Source organism: Anabrus simplex, chromosome 1 (assembly GCF_040414725.1).
Source record: "Anabrus simplex isolate iqAnaSimp1 chromosome 1, ASM4041472v1, whole genome shotgun sequence".
Lineage (NCBI taxonomy): Eukaryota > Metazoa > Arthropoda > Insecta > Orthoptera > Tettigoniidae > Anabrus > Anabrus simplex.
Window position 1 is genome coordinate 279,961,982 of NC_090265.1, and position 14,213 is coordinate 279,976,194.

Genomic DNA, 14,213 nt, shown 5'->3' on the forward strand with positions numbered 1-14,213 from the left:
TGGAAAACAGGTTGTAGGTTTTCATTTCATTTTGCTATTCAATGAAGAGTGCAAACTCTACTATTAAATTATTTATGCATTACTTTCCATCCAGAGACAGTATTGTTTCTAAATTAGATTTACATTGTATCTCTAGATGTACAGAACCACTGATAACACAACCCAGCACGGTTTTTGTGGCAAAGTATCTCATAAGAGATTTTAACTAAATAAGGTCTCCTGATATCAGAAACGTCATTGCTTCTGTTGTATCACATCTAGTTTTCGTGTTAATTGCCATTTAATGTCTAAAAGTGTGTCATTGTATCTCAGTGCCACATTGTGATAACAGCAAATCAGCTGTTGTTAGTGTGGCAGCGATTTACTTTGTTATTGTTGCATGTGTTTGTCAGTCCAAACCTCCTCCACCAACTTTGTCCCCTCCATTGAATTTATCTGATAACAGAGTAAATTTTTAGCTCATTGTAGCAGCAATGCAGTGATGTCCTGTGTGTCATGTGTGTGGCGAAAGTCTGACTTTAAAAAAAAATATATTGTGTTGTGAAAATGGCAAGTGTGTCAGGAATTAGAAGAAGATGGTGTGAATAAACCAGACTCATTCTGTTACATGTGTGAATGTTATATTATGAAGGGACAGAGTAGGCCAATAACTGCATTGGTGAATTGTTTATATTATGGATATTTTAAGGTAAAATTAAGAGACTTGGATGAGTCATGAGCTTTCCACGTAATTTGTAAAATATTCCTTGAAAACCTACCACGTGGTACATTAAGGCCCTTACATTTGGGATAGGCATGGATTGGTATGAGCCCCCGGACCATAGCAGTGTCTGTTACTTTTGCCTATGTAACATAGCAATATTCAATAAGAGAAGTATTGTGTACCCAAATTTAAATTCAGTGATGAGACCTGTTCCTCATGGATCAGAAATTCCAATACTTTCACCTCCTACCAGTTAACCTGACTCTGATTCTGAGGGTTCCTCAAATTCCGATGACAAGCAAGTTGATACAGATTTTTCACTAGCCATAGATGCAGTAATTCCACAATTGTTCAAACATTCGGAGATGAGTGATCTGATACAAGACCTTGGCCTCACAAAGGAAAAAAGTGAACTGCTAGGGTCACGATTGAAAGAAAAAAATCTTCTTGCACCTGAAGCTAACTTTTCTTGGTATAGAAAAAGAGATATCATCTACATCTCAACATGATCTGAAACTGTAGCCTACTTGTTTTGCTCCCGTGTTTTCATGTGATTCTCAGATTATAACATGACTCATTCTGTTACATGTGTGGATGTTATGTTATGAAGGGAATCATTCGTATTATGCATTATCTTATGGTAAAATGTAAAAACTTGGACAAGTCATGGGCTTCCCACGTAATTTTTTATTGTTGCATGTGTTTGTCAGTCCAAACATCCTCCACCAACTTTGTCTCCTCCATAGAATTCCTCTGATAACAGCATCTATTTTTAGCTTGTGGTAGTGGCAATGCAGTGAAGTCCTGTGGGTTGTGTGTGTGGTGAAAGTCTGACTTTTTAAAATAATGTGTTGTGTTGTGAAAATGGCAAGTGTGTCATTTTGTATCACATCTAGTTTTCATGTTAATTGTCATTTACTGTCTAAAAATGAGTCATTGGGGCTCAGTACCGCTTTGTGATAACAGCTTAAAGGCTATACTACTTCATAACGGTAATATTCTAGCTCCGATTCCTGTGACATTCCATTGCACTAAAATAAAATTATATCACAATGCAAACTGCTTTACACAAGATCATATATCATGAGTATAGGTGGGATGTGTGTAGTGACTGGAAAGTGTGTGGTATTCTATTAGGACAACAGGCAGGTTTCACTAAATTCCATTGTTATTTATGTGAACGGGACAGCAGAGCTAGGGACAAACCCTGGTCTACACCTTCCGGGCCCAAGAGAGAAGTTTTGACACTTGGTGTAAAAAATGTTACAAATGCTGTCTTAGTTGAACTGCAAAAAGTTATTTTGCCACTGCTACACATCAAACTGGGACTCACGAAGCAGTTTGTTAGGGCCTTGGACAAAAGTAACCCCTGTTTCAAGTACATTGCAAGTAATGTTCCACATTTATCAGATGTAAAGGTTAAGGAAGGTATTTTTAATGGACCACAAATTAGAAAGCTTCTGGATGGCAGAAACTTGGAATAGTCAATGAATAGCATGGAACTTGCTGGATGAATTTCAATTAAGGACATCATGATGAAGTTCATAGGAAATGTAAAGGATGAACAATACAAAACAATAGTGAAAACGATGTTGGATCACATGAAACACTTGGGGTGTAGAATGAGTCTATTCTCATCTCGATCGGTTTCCGTAAAATCTTGGGGCTGTTAGCGAAGAGATGGAAGAGTGGTTCCACCAAGACATCAAGGAGGCATAAAGAAGATACTAGGAGATGTGGGATATACCATTGATAGCCGGCTACTGTTGGTGTTCAAAAAGAGAAGACAAACATGATGCAGTTAGATGCTGGGCAGCCAAGCATTCATTACAAGGGGACATCTAGGTCTGATAATTTATTTGTTCACATTTATGAATTCATAAAGATACTGATTTACTGGCAGGACCTGGTGCTTACAGTGCACTAAGTCTTCTGGTATAGGCTAGAGCAATTTTGTTATTTTCATTGATCTGTCTCTGTCTTATCCTTGGCTTTGACAATATGAAAGTGGCTGAGGTATGAGCGATGCTAGTAATTCCATTCCTTATGCAGCCAGTCCCTGTTATGATTGGTGTGAAAATTTTGTTCGTAGGGTCAGTTGTTGCGTGCATTTCTGTGGGCTTGGCAGACTGATATGTAATAGCAGCTTCTGGCTCGGTGAGGAAAGCAACGGGAAACTACCTCACTTCTCATTTCCCTCGTAAGCCTCTTTAGTGATGCCTAGGCCATCTATGACAGCTGATGGCATAGCTGTTGAGGATCCAACCAGCTTTTGGGCTGAGGACTGATCATGCATACAAAGATACTGAATAAAAGTTATCTTTTTCACTTGTAAATCACATTGAACTGTCAAAATAAACTGCTGAAGTGTCATTCCTCAGAGTTGTTTGTTTATGTGTTTTTGTATAAATCAGTATTGTATTACAATAATTGCTAAATATTTCATTGTAATTTTATACTCAATAATTATTCACTGTATATAATAATTTGAGAAAATATTCAACTATTAAAAATATCAATAATATACAAAAATTATAAATATTTCCAAAATGATCAATTTTTGTCAGTACTTTTTATATGTAATATATCTCTTATTTTGATTTACCTATTGCAAGAAAACGTAATGTGATACACAGAAACAGACAATAGGTTGGTGTTCAGCAACCCAAAATTAGTTAAGATCACCTATCGTGCCTCTTGCCGCAAAGAAAATAATTTAAAATGCTGGGTTGTATAATTAAAATTTATCCTAAATGTGCTAACATCTTATAGTTGTTTCAAATCACCATTGGTGCCATGCTGTACTTAGCGGTTTATGTTTACACAATACACGCACTGCTGCTGCTGCTACCGCTCCACTGGAACTCTATATCTGCAGCATGCACACATTGCAAACACTGTCCTAAATGTCTCAGCCTTGTAGCAGAAAATCTTGTCTATTAAGAATCAGGAGTCAGGTTAAAGTGTAATTGATGTCATTCTACTTAAAATAATTACTATGCCAACAATTAACTTACTATTTTAATAGTTTACTCCTTTATGTTCAGGGCTAGAAATACATCTTTTTAAAGCTATGGGTAAGTGTATACTAAATGAGAAGTAATGAATCTAAAAGAACTAAGACTGATAAAGAGAGAGTCAGTCCACATTTATGAAGACATGGAGTTGGTCATTGTCTTTGCCTCTCCTTCATGAAGCTCCCTTTTCCCCACACTGGCCAATCCCTATATTTATTCCATTGTGTGTTTCTGTTCTTTCCTTAACTGTCTATATTTGATTTTTAGGCACATATAAATGAGAACGCAATCAAGTTAGTTACAGTATGCTCATATGCATTTAAGATTTTATCATTCACAATGTGTGAAATTTAAAAAATGGCTAGTAATTAGTTTACTTACTGTGATTCCCAGTATTGATACCACAAATAGCTGGTACTGGGTTTCCTCCAGAAACAATGAATTGATCATTTGTACATACATTATTTACAGGTTCTGGCCCTGCAATGTTAAACTGGTCAAAGTCCAATCTGGAACCAATAGAAGCAATGTTTGTTATACACATGAATTCAAAATGTTTTCTATGTATATCATAGCAAGCAGGAGACATATACATACCTGATCTGACAAACATCAGGATGAATTTTATTCACGGTCAGTTGACAGGAGCCCGTTCCATCATAAGGTCCTGGGTACCCATTGTTGACAAAATAAGTAATGTTTTCTCTGACATTCTGGCCACACATAGCAATAACTGGACAAATAAGCAAATAATAGTTCATAACTGGAATAACTGAAAGTCTATTTTGTTATAAATCTCTAATAAAATATTTTAAAATAATACACTGAAGTTTCATGGGAATGCATTGGTCAGTATATTTGTGGTTACTTCTGATATAGACCTACTATAAAGCAAACTTTTAGAAACAAATCATGCATGCAAGCCAATGTAAGAATGATTTATCATCTTACACCAAACCAAACAGCCAAGATAAAGGTCTAAATAGCTTTAGCAGTGACTATGGGTGGTACATTGCATTTCTTTATTGAATTATGGCACCTGAATTATTTATTCATTTTATTATTTATTTATTTACTTATTTGAGTTGTCTTGCCTCACAGTAGTTTCCAGGCTATATGCAGGGCTGTAGTCGAGGGTATACATGGTTGCATGCCATATGCCCTTTGGTTAACTCCACGCATTAGAGTATGCCTTCTGATTTCTTGCATATACCTTCTACTTTGGATTCTTTACCTTTCAATTTTGCCATTCTGTCAGTGGGTTTTAAATCTCCAGCTATGCTTCGTAATCGTGAACATTAAAGGTTCAGCTTAATGAATCATCAGCCATTACTTATTTAAGATCATCACTGTTTGTTGCTTACGCCTCCAGTCTTATATTCATACATTCAAATGCCTCACCTTTTGAACCAGAGAAATAAATGAAAACGAGGCTGCAAAATTACCGTACTGCAACATACACCAATTTTAGACTTTGCTCCAGTGAAAAGTGTGATTGCGAATCGAAAGAGGCATCTTGGATTGTTTTTTAATAAATAGCTGGAAGTAGATTCAGTAGAAAACTTCTGTTTAAGCAAATTAATATTCTGTAACTAGTGAATTCAAATATGGATTTCTTTTTTTGTCATAATAAAATGTCTTCTATATGCCTGATTTATCCCAAATTGGGGGACATTTGTTGTAATTAGCCATAACCCACTCATTTTAAATGCCAGGGTGGTCTGGCATCTGGGACAGAGTATACCCTATATGTGAGGATGGTGTTATAATAGGATTTATTTAAATAAATTATAATCTTTGAGAAGAACTATCGACAGCAAATGGAAAATTTTCAACTCAGTCTTGGACCTGCTAACATTAATACTGTCCAGTCAGATGGCCTGCAGATATTGGAGTGCCACATGGTCAGAGTCCTCAGCTATACAGTTTGGCTTTATTGACTTCACTAACATACATACATACATACATACATACATACATACATACATACATACATACATACATACATACATACATACATACATACATACATACATACATACTATACGCGAACTTTTCTTGAGCGTGATTTTTACGGGGTGAGGGGTAAGGAGGGAGCACTGACGGTTCCGGTTATACTGCCAACTGGATGGAAATGAAATCTGAATTGAATCTATAATATGATCGTTCGATATGAATTTTCTAAACATTTATAATCTTACGTCAACAACTGTGTCACATGTACATTATTTAACATTACATAACATTTCTCGATGCGAATCTTGTTCCTAGCATGAATTATATAGTTTGGCTTTGCTGTGTAAACAACATCAGTACTAGTTCTTAAAGTGTACGCCAGATGTCGCACAGCGAAACATAAGTGATTCATAGTTTGTGTTTCAAAGGTTGCCAATATGGATGTCGAAGAAAACCGAGGTCTACCGATTCAGCACTAGGGAGCTCAGGGCTCAAGAAAAGGTTCGCGTATAGTACACAATCATTAAAGACTGTTATGCCTTTCAGCATTCAGTCTGCAAGCCTCTGTGAATTTACTAACTGTCGCCACAATCCTCTATTTGCAACTGGTGCTGTGGCCTCATTTAGTTTCATACCTCTTATCTATCATTAGAAACTGAGTCTAACCATCGTCATCTTGGTCTTCCTCTAATTCTCTTACCCTCCATAACAGAGTCCATTACGTAACCTATCCTCCTCCATTCGCCTCACATGACCCCACCACTGAAGCCAGTTTATGTGTACAGTTTCATTCATCGAGTTCATTCCTAACTTAACCTTTATCTCCTCATTCTGAGTACCCTCCTGTCATTGTTCCCACCTGTTTGTGCTAGCAATCATTCTTGATACTTTCATGTCTGTTACTTCTAACTTATGAATAAGATATCCCGAGTCCACCCAGCTTTCGCTCCCGTAAAGCAAAGTTGGTCTGAAAACAGACCGATGTAAAGATAGTTTCGTCTGGGAGCCGACTTCTTTCTTACAGAATACTGTTAATCGCAACTGAGAGCTCACTGCATTAGCTTTACTACACCTTGATTCAACATTACTAAACTGAAATATATAAGTATAGGAAAGGAACAAACAAGTGTAAAATCTTTTAATTTACATTAGACTTACACACGCAGCAAACACCATAGCCATTAGCACAGGGCCCACTGGCAATACCACCACGTTCTGTGCACTCAGCTGCAGTAAGACATGTTCCATTGTCTCCTGAAGAGGCTGCACAACCCTGGTTAGGAAACTGAATGACGGTGAATAAGTTAAGGACTGAAACAGGAAATACTTAACATTAGATTGTATTACAAATTAACAACATTTGAATAAAATTGCTTACGTACAACTTTTTGTGTGGAAAAATGAAAATGATGAACGTAAATTAATGACATCTCTCTGTCCTAGTAGTCATTGGGCAATGTGAAGGTCAAAATTTCATATATTCATGACCTCTAGTAAAAGCTAGGGGCTTTACGTCGCACCGACACAGATAGGTCTTATGGCGACGATGGGATAGGAAAGGCCTAGGAATTGGAAGGAAGCGGCCGTGGCCTTAATTAAGGTACAGCCCCAGCATTTGCCTGGTGTGAAAATGGGAAACCACGGAAAACCATCTTCAGGGCTGCCGATAGTGGGATTCGAACCTACTATCTCCCGGATGCAAGCTCACAGCCACGCGCCTCTACGCGCACGGCCAACTCGCCCGGTTCTAGTAAAAGCATTGTGGGCAAGTCATCTTTCACCTCTCAGTGAATTCACCAAGGGAGAAAGTTCTTTCAGTTCTCTCTTTTGTACAACTGTTAAGGTGACTAGGTTCCAGCTAGAAAGTGAAGAACAGTTCTAAAATTATTGCAGCTGTTGGCAATCACACTGTCACACTGTGAATATAACGTCGTATGTTTGAGCAATTTTCATTCTTGTCTATTTCAAATCATATACCAGTAAGCCTAAAACAGTCTACTCAAAATAAACTTCCAACATATTACATGCACGTATAGTACATATCAAAGAGATGTCAATTACCAAAGAAAAATGGCCAACCAGACACCAGTAGGATATGAAGCCACGATCTTCTGATGTACCAAACACAACCTAGTACACTGAAAGTTTGAGTTCAATGTGGTCAAGAAAATTAAATATTCATTGCATTGGCCCACTTGTACACACTCTACACACACTGTGCTGGCAGTAGTGCCATGACGGCCCTTTAGGAAGAAGAAGATAAGTGTTTCAGCTATCTGTTATCTTGGCACTAAGTGGTATAGAGTGGTTAGTTATATGCCTGGCCTCCTTTGCCCCCAGGGATTAACTTGACTCTCATTCCTGATGTAGGCTAAGTGGACCACAGGTCCATGTGTCACTCCAAAAGTGGAAATCTTAACTGTAGAGGTCAGATTCCCCCCCCACATTTTTCTAGGTGAACTGAACACACCTTTACTGCCTTAGCTAGGCAACTCCTAGCTAGTTAGATAGTAAAGGTAAAATCACACTTCTTAAAGTTCATTGTAAATCCTAACTTATTTTTACCTAGTACAATTTACGAACTTCATCATATAGATCCGTATTGATACACTTAAAACTAAGAAACAATGTTAGCTTTTGGTCCGCCCAATCAATACACATCACTTTACAAGTGAAAAACTTAGTATGTTTTAAATTCAATATTTAATACATTTCTTACTTGAATAGTTTTAAATATGTGTTTAATATGTTTTTGAATTAAATAGTTTTTCACTTGTAAAGTGATGTGTATTGATTGGGTGGACCAAAACCTAACATTGTTTCTTAGTTTTATTTTTACCTTTTGAATCTAGATGGGATTGTTGAAAATATGTCTAGTTGACAATGATAACCAGCGATATCTTCATTCTCATTCATATAAATTTGCAACTTTCCTTGTGAAATGGATTACATGATGCTGTTCCATCATTGGTGATACGCATTTAGTGGTGTTACCAAGGTGGCAGATTCTGTATCAGTTCTTTACCTAATTCTTTCTTACAGGTTTTCAAAAAGTATGAAATTTATTGAACATTTCCCTTAATTAATTAACCCAATCCCTTATTCCTTGTTCTATAAATGAATATTTGTCCTAATTTGTCCCTTTGAATTCCGCCTTTATCTTCATATTATGATCTTTCCTTGTTTTAAAAGCTCCACTCAAGCTTATTCATCTACTAAATTTCATTTCACATCATCTCTCCACTGACAGCTTGTAACATACCTTTTAGTCGAGCAGCTTGCCTCCTTACTCCTAGGTCTTCCCACCCGAAAGTTAGCAACATTTTTGTAACACACATCTTTTGTCAGTAATCATTAAGAACAAATCGTGCTGCTTTCCCGGATCTTTTCCAGTTTTTGTAACAAGTAATCCTGATGTAGGTCCCATATACTGGAACCATACTAAATGGGGTCTTATATGCCCTCTCATTTACATCCTTACTACAATCTTTAAATACCCTCCTAATTATTTCTTTAAAACTCATTGATGTGGTTACTCCAACGAAGATCATTCTTTATATTAATACTTAGGTACTTCCCCTGTTATGCCCGGCTATGCCTCTGTGTGGCAATCACATTGGCATGATGCTGACTTGCAACATAAATAACATGTCTTGACTGACTGATTCATCATCGCCGAGCCAAAACTACTGGACATAATGAAATGAAATTTTGAGGATACATTTATATTATAATGTAGGTGTTCGCTAAGGGAGGATTTTCGGATATTCCATCGTTAAGGGGGTGTAAATGGGGGTGAAATTTTAAAATGAGTGTATCTATATCTCAAAACTTTACAGATGTAAAAATTGGTGTTTAGAATCTCCTTTAAAAATAAGGAAACATATATTTTTTGTTTTTGGAAAATCCCAATAGGAGGGGTGAAAAGGGGTGAAAAAGAGGTTGTATGCCCTTAATGAGCATACTTATATCTCAGAAACTGAAGATATTACAGACCTGAAAATTGGTATTTGGGATCTTCTTTAAAAATAAAGAAACACATACAGTATGTTTTTGGTTTTGGAAAATCTAATTAATAGGGGGGGGTGTGAATTTTTAAAATGAGTTTATCTATATCTCAAAACTTTTAAAGTTTACAGATGTTAAAATTGGTATTCAGAATCTCCTTTAAAAATAAAGAAACACGCAATTTTTTGTTTTAGAAAAATCCCAATAGGAATGGTGAAAAAGGGTGTAAATTGGTTGAATGCCTTAAATGAGGATACTTATATCTCAGAAACAGAAGATATTATAGACCTGAAAATTGGTATTTGGGATCTCGTTTAAAAAATAAAGAAACACATACTTTTTTGTTTTTGAAAAATCCAATCAATGGGTGGGTGAAAAGGGGAGATGAATTTTTGAAATGACTGTATCTATAATTCAAAACTTTTAAAGTTTACAGATGTAAAAATTGGTGTTTAGAATCCCCTTTAAAAATAAAGAAACACACATTTTTTTGTTTTCAGAAAATTCCAATAGAAGGGGTGAAAAAGGGTGAAAAAGGGGTTGAAAACTTTAAACAAGGATACTTATATCTCAGAAACTGAAGATATTACAGACCTGAAAATTGGTATTTGGGATCTCCTTTGAAAATAAAGAAACACATATTTTTTGTTTTTGGAAAATCCAATTAATGGGGGTTAAACAGGAGTGACAAATTGGGGTGAATTTTTAGAAAGACTATATTTACAGTATATCTGAGAAACATAAAATGTTACAGATGTAAAAACTGGTATTTGGAATCTCCTATAAAATTAAAGAAATTTTAAAATTTCACCATCTTTTTAGTTCCCCTAAAGTGGAGTTTCCAAAAACAAATCGCCAATGTTTATACAGTATATCTCAAAAACTTAACATGTTACCGAAGTGAAAAATAGTATTTTTATCTGTATTAAAAATAAAGAAACATGTATGTTTTGTTTTCCAACAAATCACTTGGGTGGAGGGGTAAAAGTGACTGAAAATGGGGTTGAATTCTTTTAATTAGCATACCGATATCTCAAAGGCTGAAGATGTTACAGACGTGAAATTCGGTATTTGGAATCTCCTTTAAAAATAAGGAAATACATATTTTTGGTTTTGGGAAATCCACCTAAAGGGGGAGGGGAAAATTGGAAAATTAGTTGAATTATTTGTATGAGGATACTATTATCTCCAAAACAAAAGATTTTGCATACGTGAAAATTGGTATTTGGAATCTGCTTTAAAATTAAAGAAACATGTATTCTCGGAAAATTCAATGAAGCGGGAGGTGAAAGTTATGACAAATTAATTGAATTAATTGTATGAGGATAGGTACATCTAATAAAATCTAAAGTTGTTACAGACATGAAAATTGGTATTTGGATCTCCTTTAAAAACAAAGGAAAAAGCGTTTTGGGTGGGGGGAGTGGGGTATCATCTTGGGGGGTGGGAGTGAAAAGGAGTTGAATTCCTTTTATGAGCACGCATATCTCAAAAACTGAAGATGTTACAGTCGTGATAATTGGTATTTAGAAGATCCTTTACTATTAAAGAAACAAGTATTTTTTGCTGGAAATTTCACTTGGGGGGGGGGGGGGGGAGAGTGTGAAAGGAAGTGAGAAAAGTGAATTCATTTTATGGGGATACTTAAAGGTAACAGATGTGAACATTGGTATTTGGAATCTCCATTAAACATAAAGAAACATGCCTTCTTTTTTTTGGGAAGGGGGTAAATCAACTTGATGGTGGTGGGGTGAGGAAGGAGTTGAGACCAATTGATCTTACTGTTCATAATGTACTTATTCTGATCATAAACTGATCATTTTTAATCTTTCCTGGGTTCGTTTTCAACATAAAGAACATAAAGTTAGATTACAGTAGATTCTCCTGGCATAAAAATAAAAATTTTAACACATTTGAAATAAACGATAGGAATGATATTGACCGTGCAATTGTTCACCTCTATAATAAGGTCAATAATGCATGGAAGTATATCATTTGTGTCGCCAGAAATCTCGCGCACTTGCCTACGCGCGACGATGGTGCTGGTCACATTGTCAGCAATGACAATGGCAGCAGATGTAATTTACCACCAAGTAGCGGTCTTGCACCTTGCTGCGGGCTCCAGGCCATCAATAATCATAATAATAATAATAATAACAATAATAATGTTCTGGGCCGTCGTCAAAATGTGGAGACCGGGCTGGAAATGGGTCCTGATCGGGTTATGACTATGAATGCAGTCCGGCTGCAGGTTCAGTACCGCCAAGGCACCCAAGACGACACCACGCTGGATCTCCTCAAAGATTTGATCCATATTAAAAATGCTTATAGGAAAAGATGGCAAAGATTTAGGGGCCCAGCTGACCAGGTGGAATACCTGGACCTAGTCCAGGAAGTACAAAATCGATTGCTGGAAAGAAAGATTGAAAAATGGGAGGAAATTTGCCGTATTCTCTCAGAAAACGAGTCAAATCGCGAATTTTGGCAGATTCTTTCAGAAAATGAGTCAGATTGCGAATTTTGGAGGATTATATTTAAAATGTTAAGCATTCAATTAAAAATATCAGTATAATACCGTAGCAAAGCACGGGTATCTTGCTAGTACTGTATATCACATATACCACTCAAAACAAGAATTTTTGAGGTAAGATGTACAACTTCAACCTTTATTTTGGCTTTAAATGATCAAAAAAGTGGTATGGATAGAAGTTATAGTAGCAGTAACTTACATTTACAGTACTATCTACTGTATAAGATATCCTCATTCGAATAAAACTACCTACTATCACTTTTAAATGTCCACCTCCATAGTTTAAGACTTAGCGCTCTTAGCTGTCATCCCAGCAGGCCGAACCCAGTACTGCTAGAGTATTAAGAATGTCAGGAGAGCTGGTATGTCGTTAAAATTGTGCATGCAGCTCACCTCCCTCCATTGGGGGTGTGCGTGGAAAGAATTCTGAGAGTATTTAACTTATGGTTGTGTTTAATGTCTCAACTGACAGATAAAGAAGGAGGCTACCTGTTTCAAAAAGAAAATTGAAAATCTGGAATGTAGTTCTCATGAAATAACACTTCAAAATAAAACAGAATTTGTGCTAAATATATGATGTCACACGCATATTCTGTTATAAGACGGCGCTGTGTTGACTTGCACTCTCAGTTGGAGGTTAGCTGCCGTTGTGAATACATCATGGTCAGATTTCTCATAACACAGACCCATACTACACCAAGTTATAACCCACATTCCAAGTGTACCATGTTCTATTGAATAAAATTTATTCTTCACATAACATTTGTCTTTTATTTCTAATAAGAAAGTCTACAAAACCGTCAGAACACTGCAGCCATTACAATAGACACAGTCTACTGCCAATTTTTAAAAAGTTTTTGTTTGTGAGCCTGTCTCTTGAAGTTATCCAACATAATGAAGAGAAAATATTTTACTGCTCTAACTCTTGTAGTAATAATTGATAGTACTGTGCATAACTTTCACGTGTGCTGACCCATCTAGAGTTGTAAAAGTAGCTATTATTTCAATATTCCTGAACAAAAATAGTGTTTTAATTTTTTTCCCCCCAATATATATTTAAGAGGAATAACTACTTACACTTGGCATCTCGTTCCAATGATGTAGAGCTTGGTGTTACAGGATGTATAGTAGAGAAAATGTTAGGAAATTCTGCATGGACAGGACGACGTTTGCGATGCGGCTTCACAAAGGATACTGCTCCATCTTTAATCTGTGTGATGAAGACATTACTTCAATTATATACAGTATTTTTATTCATTCATTCATTCATTCATGCATACATTTATTCAAATGTCTAAGTGTTCAATATCGATGGTACCAATTTGTTCTGACTGTACTAGTTGAAATATCTAACAAGAATCAACACAAGTAATCAAACACAAACAGGTCTGTGTGTGACGATTCTAAGGTTGGGAAAGATAGAATGTATCTTATGTTACTGCAAACTATGTTGATGCAAACCACCCATTGCAGTATACAGAAACTTTATAAGCTACATATCAGAATAAGGATTTTTTTTTGAGACAATTGCAAGGAAGTAAATAAATTTGAAGAGTGCATTCAGAAAATTCATCAATGAGCAAACACATTTTTTTAAATGTGGATATTTGCTAAATGTTGAAGAACCCATGAGCAGATCACATTATTAATGAGAATATACTCCATTGCATTGGGAAATCATGCAAAGTCCTAACACTTGCATAAAACAGGTAAACAACCTATTCTGGTCTCATCCTCCAAAATGAAAAATCAAATTGTCTCCTTCTTTCTTCATATTAAATCCACTTTTTGAAGAAAAGGGAAATGCCAAATATTACCTGTTGTCTTCTCTTTACTGGAGACCTCCCTTGTCCTCGTCCTCTCTCCGTCTCTTGTTCTAAGCTGACTAGAGGCAGCAGTACCAGCATCAGGAAGACACTTGCTGCAATAAAAGTGTTGTACATAATGGCGACCATCTGCAACAATAATAAAATATATTAGCCATGAGACATGATCTACA

General features: G+C 36.2%; 1 protein-coding gene across 1 annotated transcript in view; it reads right to left on the reverse strand.

Moving 5' to 3' along the window:
* The window catches only part of LOC136863903 (uncharacterized), a 102,628-nt gene that overhangs the window by 24,980 nt on the left and 63,435 nt on the right, over window positions 1-14,213 (reverse strand). The window contains exons 3-7 of the mRNA XM_068226069.1: window positions 14,032-14,169; window positions 13,292-13,424; window positions 6,835-6,987; window positions 4,318-4,453; window positions 4,102-4,229 (exon numbers count right to left, since the gene is read on the reverse strand). Coding sequence (XP_068082170.1) covers window positions 4,102-4,229; window positions 4,318-4,453; window positions 6,835-6,987; window positions 13,292-13,424; window positions 14,032-14,169 — 688 coding nt within the window. The remainder of the gene's footprint in view (window positions 1-4,101; window positions 4,230-4,317; window positions 4,454-6,834; window positions 6,988-13,291; window positions 13,425-14,031; window positions 14,170-14,213) is intronic.